This window comes from Salmo salar, chromosome ssa20 (assembly GCF_905237065.1).
Source record: "Salmo salar chromosome ssa20, Ssal_v3.1, whole genome shotgun sequence".
Taxonomy (NCBI): domain Eukaryota; kingdom Metazoa; phylum Chordata; class Actinopteri; order Salmoniformes; family Salmonidae; genus Salmo; species Salmo salar.
This window is the reverse complement of record NC_059461.1, coordinates 42431781-42449872: the sequence shown is the minus strand read 5'-3', so window position 1 is coordinate 42449872 and position 18092 is coordinate 42431781. Positions and strand designations below refer to the sequence as shown.

The 18092-nt window shown below is 46.0% G+C and overlaps 1 protein-coding gene across 8 annotated transcripts in view; it reads left to right on the top strand.

Annotated features, from left to right (window-relative positions):
* Positions 1–1537: 1537 nt before the first annotated feature.
* LOC106580625 (ATP-binding cassette sub-family A member 2) overlaps positions 1538–18092 on the top strand; it is a 156124-nt gene continuing 139569 nt past the window's right edge. For 5 of the 8 annotated variants that reach the window (XR_001322920.2, XM_014161878.2, XM_014161880.2 and 2 more), the window contains exon 1: positions 1538–2006. Coding sequence is in view for 6 of the 8 variants with exons in the window: in XM_014161878.2 (XP_014017353.1) it covers positions 1941–2006 (66 nt within the window). In the remaining 2 variants the exon portion in view is untranslated. The remainder of the gene's footprint in view (positions 2007–18092) is intronic. The other 3 variants (XM_014161883.2, XM_014161881.2, XM_045703330.1) reach the window with 1 other exon arrangement.

Below are 18092 nucleotides of genomic sequence, written 5' to 3'. Positions count from 1 at the left end.
ATGCAGTGTTAAGAAAAAGAAGTGTTAAGTAAAAAATAGAAAAGTAAAAAATAGCAAATAACAAATAATTAAAGAGTAGCAGTAAAATAACAGAAGCGAGGCTATATACACGGGGTACCGGTACAGAGTCAATGTGCAGGGATACCGGTTAGTCGAGGTAATTGAGGTAATATGTACATGCAGGTAGAGTTAAAGTGACTATGCATAGATAATAAAATAAGCTGTTAAGAAGCCTTTTGGACCTAGACTTGGCGCTCCGGTACCGCTTGCCATGCGGTCGCAGAGAGAACAGTCTATGACTAGAGTGGCTGGAGTCTTTGACAATTTGTCGTGCCTTCCTCTGACATCGCCTGGTATAGAGGTCCTGGATGGCAAGAAGCTTGGCCCCAGTGATGTACTGGGCAGTACGCACTACCCTCTGTAGTGCCTTGCGGTCAGAGGCCGAGCAGTTTCCATACCAGGCAGTGATGTAACCAGTCAGGATGCTCTTGATGGTGCATCTGTAGAACTTTTTGAGGATCTGAGGACCCATGCCAAAATCTTTTCAGTCTCCTGAGGGGGGAATAGGCTTTGTCATGCCTTCTTCACGACTGCCTTGGTGTGTTTTGACCATGATAGTTTGTTGGTGATGTGGACACCAAGGAACTTGATGCTCTCAACCTGCTCCTCTACAGCCCCGTCAATGAGAATGGGAGAATGTTTGTATGGGTCTGCTAATACAGGATTAGTGAAGGCCAAGTGTACTACTTTAGAAAACAAATATATAAAAAATACAAAAATACGATTTTATTTATTATTTTCTTACATTTTTCCGGTGGTACAGCAGCACCACAGCACCCCTACTTCCCGCAGATATGCCCTGCCTAGTTTTGAGTTTCTAGTGCTGATGGACTAAACTGTCAGTTTCAACTAAGGCTAGATTCCTTTTCTGATTTTCTGAGCCTGTAACCACTGTTTACATAATATATATATATATTATAACGGATATATTACGGATATATATATATATATATATATATATATATATATATATATATATATATTACGTAATATATATATATATATATCCATATATATTACGTATATATACGTAATATATATATCCGTAATAACGGAAACCAGAAACCGTTATTACGTTTACATCCAGAGCGACTTACAGGAGCCATTAGGGTAAAGTTCCTTGCTCAAGGGCACACCGAATTTTCACTTAGTCATCTCAGGGATTCAAACCAGCGACCTTTCAGTTACTGGCACGACACTATTCAACGCATAATTTATGGCAACATTTTTGGGCAAATATAAAATTCTACTACAGTCTATCCTATTGGGATCGTTGAGACTGTCAATATACATTACCCTGGGATAAATATGTTACATTCCTGGACCTACACCTATACAGAATAGGTTTTAGGCTGTAAGAACAGTCATTTGTCAAATCATACAAGGTAAGTTTGTGTTCCAATTTGCAAGAGGAACAGTAGCCAAGCCTTAGTGTAGAGTGCGGGAGAAGACGTACGGTCTGTAGCGCCGTCTCCGCCCACTCTACTGCACGATGGTGATATATATCCCTATATCGATGGTTCTCTGTTCATTCTAACGCATTACTTTAGCACCGTTTCCATTGGATGCTTCTATTTTTCCGCCGATGGTGATATCATACAGAATATCAGCCACGCTTGCCACTGAAATACAGCTAGTCCTATTTAGCCATCTAACCAGAAGGCAGTGGCAGAAAACAGTCGTCTCGTTCAGAGAGAGAGCGAGAGAGACAGCTGTGAAATGGGCATATAAACCTGTATCAAGCATATTATCTAAATTGACATTTAAATACATCGGAATGGCTTGTAATCCATTACCAAAAATCCACCCCACTAAACAGTAACTTAATTACCGGTATTGTAATTTGGCCGTAATTAGGGAAAAACCTCGAGCGTGTGGAGATGGGATTCCTCCGCCAGCTACATCTTCTGTTGTGGAAGAATGTGTCTTTGAAGAGAAGAGGACCGGTAAGGAAACATTTTCTTTGATATTATTAGATAACAATTACAATATAGGGGTGCTTAGAAATATGGGACAGTAGCTTAAATAGGCTACTGGTTGTGCGCTTGGAAAACATCACCGAATGGCAGTGCGAGATCAGACGGGCGTCGGTCTACAGAATTCGGTTGCTGCTACTGCATTGCCTGTATTTGAGGCTGGCATGATATTCACTGGGCACACACTGGTTGAATCAACGTTGTTTTCACCTCATTTAAATGAAATTACGTTGAACCAACGTGAAATAGACATTGAATACCATCTGTGCCCAGTGGGGTGCCTTCATCAGTTCCAATGTCATGTTTTTTGTGACAATTGTAGGCTAATTTGCGCTGCCATAGTTTCCAAGGTGTTTGGATGTGTTATACCAGCAGGTTTACTAGACGTGTATTCACAGAAAACCGAACTGGTTGTTGTGTGAGTAAACCACTCCTCATAACCTCTCATGCTTCTCAGAACATCATGCAAAGCGCCACAGAAGAGGATGTAAACACACATTAATGGCAATTTTTTATTGCGTCTAATTATGGTGCTGTGAGAGTATGTGCGGTGCATTTGGAAATTATAACTGATTCAATTCAAATAACAAAATGCTATTCATATCAAAAGGTGCATAAGTGTAGCCTAAGTAATTGCTTATTCATCTATCTACTGCATGTATGTGGATTTTTTGGTTATGCACCTGCCTCACATGTAGCCTAGGTTACCTGACAGACAATGACAGAATGGACAGGACACTGAGAATGTGGCCCGCTCGTGCTCAAAGTCTTTAAAATAAACATTATGTTCAGTTTTGACCATCCAATATATATATATAAAAACATCTGTAGATACATTTGGGAGGGGCATTTTCATAGAGGGGCAGGTACCCTGGCACTTGTAGACCTCTATTTGTGCATTGGCCTGCAAAGAAGATGCTCTGAGGTCCTCGACAAGGACAACAGAGATAATGGACCAGAATCTCAGACATTCAGAGCTCTGACACATTTTTATGTAATGTCTGTATTACACTCTTATATTACACTCTTATACACTCTGGATCGAACCAAAAATAGTTATATTTCTTTCTTCATATATGGCACCCCTAAAGGTTCTATTTATAACCCTTTTTTAGGGTTATTTGGTCAGAACCCCAGTGGTTCTTCTTCACCTAACCAACGTTGGTTTCATATAGAACCCTTGGGTTTCATATAGGGTTCTATATGGAACCAATTTCAGTTCTATATAGAGCCTTAAGGGGTGTCATATATGAAGAATGCACCTTTTTTTGGTAGAACCCTTTTTGGTTGTATCCAGAACCTTTGTTTCTAAGAGTGTATGTCAAACCTTGACTAGTGTGGCCGTGTACGGTGGATTAGACTACACTACTTTGGTATAGTGGTCGACATCAGCAACATGTACATGTGTTACATAATGTTACAAGCTTATGTCAGATTAGTAACACAGCAGCACTTAGGCTCCTGGGAGGCCCTGTACAATAATATAATTCTTCTGCCCCACAGATCTATTTATCCAGAATAGGTGGTCCTGCTAACAGATGTGTATGTGACCAATAACATTTCATTAGATTAGATTTGTTTTCCAGGGAGTCCTGGGATGCACAAAAACAACAAAAACATACCATTATTGACTAAAAAACACCTGATTACACCATAGCATTTTATCAGACGATGCTTTTCATGTGGGATCGGGGCCTGAAGATTCCTCATAATGCATGGTGCCTTTGACAAACTCGGTCCTGCCCCCCCCCGTGCACGTTTTGGTTTTTGCCCTAGCACTACACAGCTGATTCAAATAATGAAAGCTTGATGACGAGTTGGTTATTTGAATCAGCTGTGTAATGCTAGGGCAAAACCCAGAGCGTGCACTCAGTGGGGGCCCGAGGACCGAGTTTGGGAAACCCTGATCTAGACTTTAGACAGCACCTGACAAACATTTGATTTTGGAGTGAACTACCTCTTTAGTGGACAGTGTAAAGTACCTACTTTGAAGCCTAATGACCCAAAGTGCTAATTTTATCATCAATAAATAGGGCCTGTTTATAGTAGCGTAGTCTGCAGAGAACACTATCTATTTCCATTTTATAGCCTTTCCATTTACAACAGTTGGGGATTTTGCCTAAAGATCTTTATAGGTCATATATACCCTGTCCCATTAGGTACAGACTTCTTTTCTTCAGGCAATGTAGAGCGCTGTCCACGTTGGTTTCCTTGGTCCTAAAGATGCTTCGTTTTGTCCGTCATCCATCATGATGTCGCCGCCCTTCACTTGTTGTGTGCTATATTTAGCTATGGTTCCCCTTCAGATAGTACATACAGGATCTGTCCCAAATGGCATACTATTCTGTTTATAGTGCACTATGTTTGATCCTATTCCTTATACTACAAATGTTGTGCACTACAATAGGGAATAGAGTGCCATTTAGGACACAGTCTTAGTGAAGACTTCAGATAGGTTTCCTGTAGTACACTAGGGTTGCCACAGAGTAATAATAGTATCAGTTACGTCATCCTGTACATTTATTATCATGCAGTCCATCTGGACCTGCTGGGGCTGAGGAAGATGTAGGTTTATTATCATGCAGTCCATCTGGACCTGCTGGGGCTGAGGAAGATGTAGGTTTATTATCATGCCGTCCATCTGGACCTGCTGGGGCTGAGGAAGATGTAGGTTTATTATCATGCAGTCCATCTGGACCTGCTGGGGCTGAGAAAGATGTAGGTTTATTATCATGCAGTCCATCTGGACCTGCTGGGGCTGAGGAAGATGTAGGTTTATTATCATGCAGTCCATCTGGACCTGCTGGGGCTGAGGTAGATGTTGGTTTATTATCAAGCAGTCCATCTGGACCTGCTGGTGCTGAGGAAGATGTAGGTTTATGATCATGCAGTCCATCTGGACCTGCTGGGGCTGAGGAAGATGTAGGTTTATTATCATGCAGTCCATCTGGACCTGCTGGGGCTGAGGAAGATGTAGGTTTATTATCATGCAGTCCATCTGGACATGCTGGGGCTGAGGAAGATGTAGGTTTATTATCATGCAGTCCATCTGGACCTGCTGGGGCTGAGGAAGATGTAGGTTTATTATCATGCAGTCTAAGGAATATGTCTATAGCATTAGCCAAGTGGATTGATTGATGGGTTCTGGGAACAGGTTAGTCAGCAGTAGTCTGGAGCAGGGGCATGGTCTATATCTTAATTACTGAGTCCTATTGTAAATCCTATGGCTTTGACCCAAATGACTCCCTATTCCCATGGCCCATAAGGAATAGGATGCAATTTGGGAGTGTCGACTCTGTCAGTGCAAAATGTTTGTGAGGATATTTAATGATTTACTCCCTTTTACTGTGATTTCAAAAGTACCTGAAAGGTCATTATTTACATAACAACCAACTGACGCCACTGTGAAGTCCATGGTTCATTGTTTTGTTTGCTGCCTGCCTGACAGCCATTATAGTGCAACCCAGAATAAATGGGTGCTTATTTCCTAGGCAAAACAATGTGTGTAGAGGCATAATGCAATTACCACAACATGACTTTGTTGTACATACAGTACAGGAAGGTCCCATATCTGTAGTGTCAACCCTTTAACTCCTCTTCCTGTCTGTCAATCATTCTTCCTGTCTGTCAACTCCTGCTTTGATCTCTGAGGTGGAAAGCAGACACATGTTTATGTTAGTCCTCAGAGAGAGAGTGAATAAGGGGGAGAGAGAGATAGAAAGGGAGAAATGGAGAGAACAGAAAGGGAGAGAGAACAGAGAGAGAGGGGGAGATAGAGAACAGAAAGAAATAACAGAGAAAGAGAGAGAGAGAGCGAGAAGGAAAGAAAGAAAGAGAGCGAGAGATAAAGCAAGAGTGTGGTCAATGTCGAAAGAGTGTGAGGGAGAGAGAGAGAGAGAGAGGGTGGTCAAAGCCAAGAGAGAGTGAGGGGGAGGGAGAGAGAGAGGGTGGTTAAATCAGAGAGAGAGAGAGAGAGAGGGTGGGGGGGTGGGTGGTCAAAGCTAAGAGAGAGACAGAAAGGGTGGTCAAAGCCGAGAGAGAGATAGAGGGTGGTCAACGCCGAGAGAGAGAGAGAGAGAGAGAGAGAGAGGGTGGGTGGGTGGTCAAAGCTAAGAGAGAGAGAGAAAGGGTGGTCAAAGCCAAGAGAGAGATAGAGGGTGGTCAAAGCCGAGAGAGAGAGAGAGAGAGGGGGAGGGTGGGTGGATGGTCAAAGCTAAGAGAGAAAGAGATAGAAAGGGTGGTCAAAGCCGAGAGAGAGAGAGAGAGAGAGAGAGAGAGAGAGAGAGGGTGATCAAAGCCAAGAGAGAGAGAGAGTGAGAGGGGGGACAAAGCCAAGAGACAGAGGGTGGGTGGTCAAAGCTAAGAGAGAGAGAGAGAGGGTGGTCAAAGCTAAGAGAGAGAGGGTGGGTGGTCAAAGCCGAGAGAGAGAGAGAGAGAGAGAGAGAGAGAGAGAGAGAGGGTGGTCAAAGCCGAGAGAGAGAGAGAGAGGGTGGTCATAGCCAAGAGAGAGAGAGAGAGGGTGGTCAAAGCTAAGAGAGAGAGAGAGAGAGAGAGGGTGGTCAAAGCCGAGAGAGTGAGAGAGAGGGTGGTCAAAGCTAAGAGAGAGAGAGAGGGTGGTCAAAGCCGAGAGAGAGATAGAGGGTGGTCAAAGCTAAGAGAGAGAGAGAGGGTGGTCAAAGCTGAGAGAGAGAGGGTGGGTGGTCAAAGCCGAGAGAGAGAGAGAGAGAGAGAGAGAGAGAGAGAGAGAGAGAGAGAGGGTGGTCAAAGCCGAGAGAGAGAGAGAGAGGGTGGTCATAGCCGAGAGAGAGAGAGAGAGAGGGTGGTCAAAGCTAAGAGAGAGAGAGAGAGGGTGGTCAAAGCTAAGAGAGAGAGAGAGAGAGGGTGGTCAAAGCCGAGAGAGTGAGAGAGAGGGTGGTCAAAGCTAAGAGAGAGAGAGAGGGTGGTCAAAGCCGAGAGAGAGATAGAGGGTGGTCAACGCTAAGAGAGTGAGAGAGAGGGTGGTCAAAGCTGAGAGAGACAGGGTGGTCAAAGCTGAGAGAGAGAGAGAGAGGGTGGTCAAAGCTGAGAGAGAGAGAGAGAGAGGATGGTCAAAGCTGAGAGAGAGAGAGAGAGAGAGGGTGGTCAAAGCTAAGAGAAAGAGAGAGAGGGTGGTCAAAGCTAAGAGAGAGAGAGAGAGGGTGGTCAAAGCTAAGAGAGAGAGAGGGTGGTCAAAGCTGAGAGAGAGAGAGAGAGAGAGAGTGGTCAAAGTAGAGAGAGAGAGAGAGAGAGAGAGAGAGAGAGAGAGAGGGTGGTCAAAGCTAAGAGAGAGAGAGGGTGGTCAAAGCTAAGAGAGAGAGAGAGGGTGGTCAAAGCTAAGAGAGAGAGAGGGTGGTCAAAGCTGAGAGAGAGAGAGAGGGTGCTCAAAGCCGAGAGAGAGAGAGAGAGAGAGAGAGAGGGTGATCAAAGCCAAGAAAGAGAGAGAGCGAGAGGGTGGATAAAGCCAAGAGAGAGAGAGGGTGGGTGGTCAATGCTAAGAGAGAGAGAGAGAGGGTGGTCAAAGCTAAGAGAGAGAGGGTGGGTGGTCAAAGCCGAGAGAGAGAGAGAGAGAGAGAGGGTGGTCAAAGCCGAGAGAGAGAGAGAGAGCGAGGGTGGTCAAAGTCGAGAGAGAGAGAGAGAGAGAGAGGGTGGTCAAAGCTAAGAGAGAGAGAGAGAGAGGGTGGTCAAAGCTAAGAGAGAGATAGAGGGTGGTCAAAGCTGAGAGAGTGAGAGAGAGGGTGGTCAAAGCTAAGAGAGAGAGAGAGAGGGTGGTCAAAGCCGAGAGAGAGATAGAGGGTGGTCAAAGCTAAGAGAGTGAGAGAGAGGGTGGTCAAAGCTGAGAGAGAGAGAGGGTGGGTGATCAAAGCCAAGAGAGAGAGAGAGCGAGAGGGTGGACAAAGCCAAGAGAGAGAGAGGGTGGGTGGTCAAAGCTAAGAGAGAGAGAGGGTGGTCAAAGTTAAGAGAGAGAGGGTGGGTGGTCAAAAGCCGAGAGAGAGAGAGAGAGAGCGAGGGTGTTCAAAGCCGAGAGAGAGAGAGAGGGTGGTCATAGCCGAGAGAGAAAGAGAGGGCGGTCAAAGCTAAGAGAGAGAGAGAGAGAGAGGGTGGTCAAAGCTAAGAGAGAGAGAGAGAGAGAGAGAGGGTGGTCAAAGCCGAGAGAGTGAGAAAGAGGGTGGTCAAAGCTAAGAGAGAGAGAGGGTGGTCAAAGCCGAGAGAGAGATAGAGAGTGGTCAAAGCTAAGAGAGTGAGAGAGAGGGTGGTCAAAGCTGAGAGAGAGAAAGAGAGGGTGGTCAAAGCTGAGAGAGAGAGAGAGAGAGAGAGAGAGAGGCTGGTTAAAGCCGAGAGAGTTAGAGAGAGGGTGGTCAAAGCTGAGAGAGAGAGAGGGTGGTAAAGCAGCGAGAGAGAGAGAGAGAGGGTGGTCAAAGCAGAGAGAGAGAGAGAGGGTGGTCAAAGCAGCGAGAGAGAGAGAGAGGGTGGTCAAAGCACAGAGAGAGAGAGAGAGAGGGTGGTCAAAGCAGAGAGAGACAGACAGGGTGGTCAAAGCTGAGAGAGAGAGAGAGAGAGAGAGAGAGAGAGAGAGAGGCTGGTCAAAGCCGAGAGAGTTAGAGAGAGGGTGGTCAAAGCTGAGAGAGAGAGAGAGAGGGTGGTCAAAGCAGCGAGAGAGAGAGAGAGAGGGTGGTCAAAGCACAGAGAGAGAGAGAGAGGGTGGTCAAAGCAGAGAGAGACAGACAGGGTGGTCAAAGCTAAGAAAGAGAGAGAGAGAGAGGGTGGTCAAAGCTGAGAGAGAGAGAGGGTGGTGAAACTGAGAGAGAGAGGGTGGTCAAAGCTGAGAGAGAGAGGGTGGTCAAAGCTGAGAGAGAGCAAGAGAGGGTGGTCAAATCTGAGAGAGAGAGAGAGGGTGGTCAAACCTTAGAGAGAGAGAGGGTGGTCAAAGGTAAGAGAGAGGGAGAGAGGGTGGTCAAAGCTAAGAGAGAGAGAGAGGGTGGTCAAAGCTGAGAGAGAGAGAGAGAGGGTGGTCAAAGCAGAGAGAGAGGGTGATCAAAGCCAAGAGAGAGAGAGAGCGAGAGGGTGGACAAAGCTGAGAGAGAGAAAGAGAGGGTGGTCAAAGCTGAGAGAGAGAGAGAGAGAGAGGCTGGTTAAAGCAGAGAGAGTTAGAGAGTGGGTGGTCAAAGCTGAGAGAGAGAGAGGGTGGTCAAAGCAGCGAGAGAGAGAGAGAGAGAGAGGGTGGTCAAAGCACACAGAGAGAGAGAGAGAGAGGGTGGTCAAAGCAGAGAGAGAGAGAGAGGGTGGTCAAAGCAGCGAGAGAGAGAGAGAGGGTGGTCAAAGCACAGAGAGAGAGAGAGAGGGTGGTCAAAGCAGAGAGAGACAGACAGGGTGGTCAAAGCTGAGAGAGAGAGAGAGAGAGAGGGTGGTCAAAGCTGAGAGAGAGAGAGAGAGAGAGAGAGAGAGAGAGAGAGAGAGAGAGAGAGAGAGAGAGAGAGAGAGAGAGAGAGGCTGGTCAAAGCCGAGAGAGAGAGAGAGAGGGTGGTCAAAGCAGCGAGAGAGAGAGAGAGGGTGGTCAAAGCACAGAGAGAGAGAGAGAGGGTGGTCAAAGCAGAGAGAGACAGACAGGGTGGTCAAAGCTAAGAAAGAGAGAGAGAGAGAGGGTGGTCAAAGCTGAGAGAGAGAGAGGGTGGTCAAAGCTGAGAGAGAGAGGGTGGTCAAAGCTGAGAGAGAGAGGGTGGTCAAAGATGAGAGAGAGCAAGAGAGGGTGGTCAAATCTGAGAGAGAGAGAGAGGGTGGTCAAAGCTGAGAGAGAGAGAGGGTGGTCAATGGTAAGAGAGAGGGAGAGAGGGTGGTCAAAGCTAAGAGAGAGAGAGAGGGTGGTCAAAGCTGAGAGAGAGAGAGAGGGTGGTCAAAGCAGAGAGAGAGGGTGATCAAAGCCAAGAGAGAGAGAGAGCGAGAGGGTGGACAAAGCCAAGAGAGAGAGAGGGTGGGTGGTCAAAGCTAAGAGAGAGAGAGAGAGAGGGTGGTCAAAGCTAAGATAGAGAGGGTGGGTGGTCAAAGCCGAGAGAGAGAGAGAGAGAGAGAGAGAGAGAGAGAGAGAGGGTGGTCAAACCCGAGAGAGAGAGAGTGAGGGTGGTCAAAGCCGAGAGAGAGAGAGAGAGGGTGGTCAAAGCTAAGAGAGAGAGAGAGGGTGGTCAAAGCTAAGAGAGAGAGAGAGGGTGGTCAAAGCTGAGAGAGTGAGAGAGAGGGTGGTCAAAGCTAAGAGAGAGAGAGAGGGTGGTTAAAGCCGAGAGAGAGATAGAGGGTGGTCAAAGCTAAGAGAGTGAGAGAGAGGGTGGTCAAAGCTGAGAGAGAGAGAGAGAGAGAGGGTGGTCAAAGCTGAGAAAGAGAGAGAGGGTGGTCAAAGCTGAGAGAGAGAGAGAGAGAGAGAGAGAGAGAGAGAGAGGGTGGTCAAAGCTGAGAGAGAGAGAGAGAGAGAGAGAGAGGGTGGTCAAAGCCGAGAGAGTGAGAGAGAGGGTGGTCAAAGCTGAGAGAGAGAGAGGGTGGTCAAAGCAAAGAGAGAGAGAGAGAGAGAGAGAGAGAGGGTGGTCAAAGCAGAGAGAGAGAGAGAGAGGGTGTTCAAAGCTGAGAGAGAGAGAGAGAGAGGGTGGTCAAAGCCAAGAGTGAAAGGGTGGTCAAAGCTGAGAGAGAGAGAGGGTGGTCAAAGCCGAGAGAGTGAGAGAGACGGTGGTCAAAGCCAAGAGGCAGTGAGAGGGGGTGGTCAAAGCTGAGAGAGAGAGAGGGTGGTGAAAGCCAAGAGTGAGAGCGAGAGGGTGGTCAAAGCCGAGAGAGTGAGAGAGGGTGGTCAAAGCCAAGATTGAGAGAGAGAGGTTGGTCAAAGCTGAGCGAGAGAGGGTAGTCAAAGCTGAGTGAAAGAGAGGGTGGTCAAAGCCAAGATAGAGGGTGGTCAAAGCTGAGAGAGAGAGAGGTTGGTCAAAGCTTAGCGAGAGAGGGTGGTCAAACATGAGAGAGAGAGATGGTGGTCAAATCCGAGAGAGAGAGGTTGGTCAAAGCTGAGCGAGAGAGAGAGAGGGTGGTCAAAGCCAAAAGAGAGAGCGTGGACAAAGCTGAGAGAGAGAGATGGTGGTCAAAGCCGAGAGTGTGTGAGAGACGGTGGGTGGTCAAAGCCAAGAGAGAGTGAGAGAGGGTGGTCAAAGCTGAGTGAGAGAGGGTGGTCAAAGCTGAGAGAGAGAGCGAGGGTGGTTAAAGCCAAGAGAGAGAGAGAGAGAGAGGGTGGTCAAAGCCAAGAGAGAGAGAGAGTTGTCAAAGCTTTGAGAGAAAGCCTCTTAAACCACCACCCTGCCTGGTACAGCAGCACCATTTCTCCTACCTCACCACCCTGCCTGGTACAGCAGCACCAGCTCTCCTATCTCACCACCCTGCCTGGTATAGCAGCACCAGCTCTCCTACCTCACCACCCTGCCTGGTACAGCAGCACCTGCTCTCCTACCTCACCACCCTGCCTGGTACAGCAACACCAGCTCTCCTACCTCACCACCCTGCCTGGTATAGCAGCACCTGCTCTCCTACCTCACCACCCTGCCTGGTACAGCAGCACCTGCTCTCCTACCTCACCGCCCTGCCTGGTACAGCAGCACCAGCTCTCCTACCTCACCACCCTGCCTGGTACAGCAGCACCAGCTCTCCTACCTCACCGCCCTGCCTGGTACAGCAGCAGCACCAACACTGATGACCTACTTATCCCAGGCAGGCAGGCACTCAACATCCCTGAATGATTGACCGCACTGAGGCAGGCAGAGCTGGCTAGGTATCTATGGAGACAACATAGAGAGAGTGAGGGGAGAGGGAAACAGAGAGAAAGAAAGAGTGGGGAAGGAAAGGTTGAGAGAGAGTGAGAGAAAGAGGGAGGGCTAGAATGAGAGGGGAAGAGAAAGAGAGGGAGAGAGAGGGAGGGGTTGAGAGAGGGAGAGGGTTGTCTCCAACCAAGGAGGGCCTACAGCAGCACCTAGATCTTCTGCACAGACTCTGTCAGACCTGGGCCCTGTCAGACCTGGGCCCTGTCAGACCTGGGCCCTGTCAGACCTGGGCCCTGACAAACCTGGGCCCTGTCAGACCTGGGCCCTGTCAGACCTGGGCCCTGACAGTAAATGTCAGTAAGACAAAAGTAATGATATTCCAAAAAGGTTCAGTTGCTAGGACCACAAATACAAATTCCATCTAGACACCGTTGCCCCATATCAATGGTTCCCAAACTTTTTATAGTCCCGTACCCCTTCAAACATTCAACCTGCTGCTGTGTACCTCCTCTAGCACCAGGGTCAGCACACTCTCAAATGTTGTTTTTTGCCATCATTGTAAGCCTGCCACAGACACTATACGATACATTTATTAAACATAAGAATCAGTGTGAGTTTTTGTCACAACCCAGCTTGTGGGAAGTTTCAAAGAGCTCTTATAGGACCAGGGCACAAATAATAATATAATAATAATCAATCATTTTGCTCTTTATTTAACCATCTTACATATAAAACTTTATTTGTTAATCTAAAAATGGTGAATAACTCACCACAGATTAATGAGAAGAGTGTGCTTGAAAGGATGCACATAACTCTGCAATGTTGGGTTGTATTGGAGAGAGTCTCAGTCTTAAATAATTTTCCACACACAGTCTATGCCTGTATTTAGTTTTCATGCTAGTGAAGGCCGAGAATCCACTCTCACATAGGTACGTGGTTGCAAAGGGCATCAGTGTCTTAACGGCGTGATTTGCCAAGGCAGGATACTCTGGCAGTGGCTTCTGATTAAATTAAATTTTCACAGAACCTCTTGTTGCAATTTCGATGAGACTCTCTTGTTCAGATATTGGTAAGTGGACTGGAGGCAGGGCATGAAAGGGATAACAAATCCAGTTGTTTGTGTCATCCATTTCGGGAAAGTACCTGCATAATTGCGCACCCAACTCACTCAGGTGCTTCTCTATATCACATTTTACATTGTCCGTAAGCTTGAGTTCATTTGCACACAAAAAAATCATACAATGATGGAAAGACCTGTGTGTTGTCCTTGTTAATGCAGACAGAGAAGATCTCCAACTTCTTAATCATAGCCTCAGTTTTGTCCTGCACATTGAATATAGTTGCGGAGAGTCCCTGTAATCCTACATTCAGATCATTCAGGTGAGAAAAAACATCACCCAGATAGGCCAGTCGTGTGAGAAACTCGTCATCATGCAAGCGGTCAGACAAGTGAAAATTATGGTCAGTAAAGCTTTAAGCTCGTCTTTCAATTTAAAAAAACGTGTCAATACTTTGCCCCTTGATAACCAGCGCACTTCTGTATGTTGTAAAAGCGTTACATGGTCGCTGTACATATCATTACATAGTGCAGAAAATACACGAGAGTTCAGGGGCCTTGCTTTAACAAAGTTAACCATTTTCACTGTAGTGTCCAAAACATCTTTCAAGCCGTCAGGCATCCTTTGGCAGCAAGAGCCTCTTGGTGGATGCTGCAGTGTACCCAAATGGCGTCGGGAGCAACTGCTTGCACACGCGTTACCACTCCACTATGTCTCCCTGTCATGGCTTTTGCGCCATCAGTACAGATACCAACACATCTTGACCACCAAAGTCCATTTGATGTCACAAAGCTGTCCAGTACTTAAAAAATATCCTCTCCTGTTGTCCTGGTTTACAGTGGTTTGCAGAAGAGGATGTCTTCCTTAATTGATCCCCCATAAACGTAACGGACATATACCAGGAGCTGTGCCAGGCCCGCCACGTCTGTTGACTCATTCACTGGCTTGTATGCGAAGCAGTAATTGTTTCAAAACATCTCCTGCCATGTCATTGATGCATTTTGAAACAGTGTTGTTTGATGAAGACATTGTCTGTGTAGTTTTTTTGGCCTTTTCCCCCAGCATTGTCCCAGCCATATCCCCGGCAGCAGGAAGAATTAAGTACTCTACAATAGTATGGGGCTTGCCTGTCCTAGCCACTCGGTAGCTCACCATATAAGACGCTTCTAGACCCTTCTTATTAATGCTATCTGTTGCTTTAACATGCCAATACTCAAAAGTCATCTTAATTCTCGCTCAAAAAACTCCTGTGGCTTATATTTCAAATTGGCATGTTTTGTTTATAAATGTCTGCGCAAGAGTGAATGTTTCATCGAGTTGTGAGATAGTGCTTTTGCACATATAACACACTGTGGCTGAGGAAAGGCACTACTCCCAATATAAGTGAACCCCAAATCAATGTAGTTCTCATCATATTTGCACCTGTCCAATGGTTCAACGTCCCTGTCTGTTGTTTGGTGCTTTCCCGGGTAAGGGGGCAGTAGCTCTTCGGCTGAAAAAGATTCACAACTGTCAGTGTCCATGTTAGCTGGGCTAACAACAAAAGTAGAATTCCTGATGCTAGCATTGGATGTGCTCATGGAAGCAGAACAACTTGTGTTGTCGACAGGTGCAGGTGTAGTACTGCTGGTAGTAGCAGTACTACCAATAGAGCTGGTATGTGTCTCTATGGACGCGGGCCTTACTTTTTTTAACCATTTATCAATTTTCGAGCAAACGGAATGAGCAGCAGCTATGTTTGGCTACATACGGACCGTTAGTGGAATTCTTGCAAGAGAGTAATGGTTAATGTGATTGGATGTTAATTATTTGACTAGGCTACCTGTATTTGACATTGTGTTGTTATATCGCTGAACACTAGATGGTTTCATTTTATTTTTGGCAGTGAAACGAGGCTACTCAGGCTAGAAAAAAAACTCACCCAAATGTATAGCCCTGTTGGAAAATATAGATGGACTGTTTGAAAATTCACAAAATGGGACAAACACGAAATTGATACTCTGCATGCAGAATTCTGCAAAAAGATCCTTTGTGTACAACGTAAAACACCAAATAACGCATGCAGAGCAGAATTAGGCCGATACCCGATACCCGCTGAATCCAGAAAAGAGACGTTAAGTTCTACAACCACCTAAAAGGAAGCGATTCCCAAACCTTCCATAACAAAGCCATTACCTACAGAGAGATTAACCTGGATAAGAGTCCCCAAAGCAAGCTGGTCCTGTTCACAAACACAAACAGACCCCACAGAGCCCTAGGACAGCAACACAATTAGACCCAACTAAATCATGAGAAAATAAAAATATAGTTACTTGACACATTGTAAAGAATTAACAAAATAACTGAGCATCTGGAATGCTATTTGGCCCCAAACAGAGCGTACACAGTGTCAGAATACCTGACCACTGTGACTGAGCCAAACTTTTATTTATTTATTTATTTTAATTTTATTTCACCTTTATTTAACCAGGTAGGCAAGTTGAGAACAAGTTCTCATTTACAATTGCGACCTGGCCAAGATAAAGCAAGCAGTTTGACACATACAACAACACAGAGTTACACATGGAGTAAAACAAACATACAGTCAATAATATAGTAGAAAAATAAGTCTATATACAAAGTGAGCAAATGAGGTGAGTTAAGGGAGGTAAAGGCAAAAAAGGCCATGGTGGCGAAGTAAATACAATATAGCAAGTGAAACACGGGAATGGTAGATTTACAGTGGAAGAAAGTGAAAAGCACAAATAGAAATAATGGGGTGCAGAGGAGCAAAATAAATAAATAAATACAGTAGGGGAAGGGGGAGTTGTTTGGGCTAAATTATAGATGGGCTATGTACAGGTGCAGTAATCTGTGAGCTGCTCTGACAGCTGGTGCTTAAAGCTAGTGAGGGAGATAAGTGTTTCCAGTTTTAGAGATTTTGGTAGTTCGTTCCAGTCATTGGCAGCAGAGAACTGGAAGGAGAGGCGGCCGAAGGAGAAATTGGCTTTGAGGGTGACCAGAGAGATATACCTGCTGGAGCGCATGCTACAGGTGGGTGCTGCTATGGTGACCAGCGAGCTGAGATAAGGGGGAACTTTACCTAGCAGGGTCTTGTAGATGATCTGGAGCCAGTGGGATTGGCGACAAGTATGAAGCGAGGGCCAGCCAATGAGAGCATACAGGTCGCAGTGGTGGGTAGTATATGGGGCTTTCGTGACAAAACGGATGGCACTGTGATAGACTGCATCCAATTTATTGAGTAGGGTATTGGAGGCTATTTTGTAAATGACATCGCCAAAGTCGAGGATCGGTAGGATGGTCAGTTTTACGAGCGTATGTTTGGCAGCATGAGTGAAAGATGCTTTGTTGTGAAATAGGAAGCCAATTCTAGATTTAACTTTGGATTGGAGATGTTCGATGTGAGTCTGGAAGGAGAGTTTACAGTCTAACCAGACACCTAGGTATTTGTAGTTGTCCACTTACTCTAAGTCAGAATCGTCCAGAGTAGTGATGCTGGACGGGCGGGCAGGTGCAGGCAGCGATTGGTTGAAGAGCATGCATTTAGTTTTACTTGTACTTAAGAGCAGTTGGAGGCCACGGAAGGAGAGTTGTATGGCATTGAAGCTCGTCTGGAGGGTAGTTAACACAGTGTCCAAAGAAGGGCCAGAAGTATACAGAATGGTGTCGTCTGCGTAGAGGTGGATCAGAGACTCACCAGCAGCAAGAGCGACATCATTGATGTATACAGAGAAAAGAGTCGGCCCAAGAATTGAACCCTGTGGCACCCCCATAGAGACTGCCAGAGGCCCGGACAACGGGCCCTCCGATTTGACACACTGAACTCTATCAGAGAAGTAGTTGGTGAACAGGCGGGGCAATCATTTCAGAAACCAAGGCTGTTGAGTCTGCCGATGAGGATGTGGTGATTGACACAGTCGAAAGCCTTGGCCAGGTCAATGAATACGGCTGCACAGTATTGTTTCTTATCGATGGCGGTTAAGATATCGTTTAGGACCTTGAGCGTGGCTGAGGTGCACCCATGACCAGCTCTGAATCCAGATTGCATATCGGAGAATGTGCGGTGGGATTCGAAATGGTCGGTAATCTGTTTGTTGACTTGGCTTTCGAAGACTTTAGAGAGGCAGGGTAGGATAGATATAGGTCTGTAGCAGTTTGGGTCAAGAGTGTCCCCCGCTTTGAAGAGGGGGATGACCGCAGCTGCTTTCCAATCTTTGGGAATCTCAGATGACACGAAAGAGAGGTTGAACAGGCTCGTAATAGGGGTTGCAACAACAATGCAACTTAAGGAAAGCTTTGTACAGACTCAGTAAGTATAGCCTTGCTATTGAGAAAGGCCGCTGTAGGCAGACCTTGCTCTCAAGAGAAGACAGGCTATGGAAAGGGAAAGGAAAATGGGGGATACCTATTCAGTTGTACAACTGAATGCATTCAACTTAAATGTGTCTTCCACGTTTAAACCAGCCCCTCTGAATCAGAGAGGTGCGGGGGGCTGCGATGTGCACACTGCCCACAAAATGAGGTGGAAAATGAGCTGCACTTCCTAACCTCCTGCCAAATGTATGACCATATTCGAGACACATATTTCCCTCAGATTACACACATCCACAAAGAATTAGAAAACAAACGCAATTTTGATAAACTCCCACAGCTATTGGGTGAAATATCACTGTGTGCCATCACAGCAGCAAGATTTGTGACCTGTTGCCACAAGAAAAGGGCAACCAGTGAAGAACAAACAACATTGTAAATACAACCCAAATGTATGTTTATTTATTTTCCCTTTTGTACTTTAACTATTTGCACATAATATTACATATGTAATGTCTTTATTATTTTGTAACTTTTGTGAGTGTAATGTTTACTGTTAATTTGTATTGTTTATTTCACTTTTGTTTATTACCTAGTTCACTTGCTTTTGCAATGTTAACATATTTCCCATGCCAATAAAGCCCTTAAATTGAAAATAATTTCAATTGAGAGTGAGGGAGGGGCAGAGACAGGGAGCGAGAGGGGTAGAGGGAGGGGGAGCGAGAGAGGGGTGCGTTTGGAGACTAAGGAAGAGAACGAGGAAGAGAACCACCCGACAGATAAGAGAGCACGCAACAACTACAGAGGAGAAAGTTAACTGGCTTGCCAATGAATTATGAATGCTATCTGTAAACTCTAATGGACTAGCACTGAAGAAGCTCATAGAGGCTGGG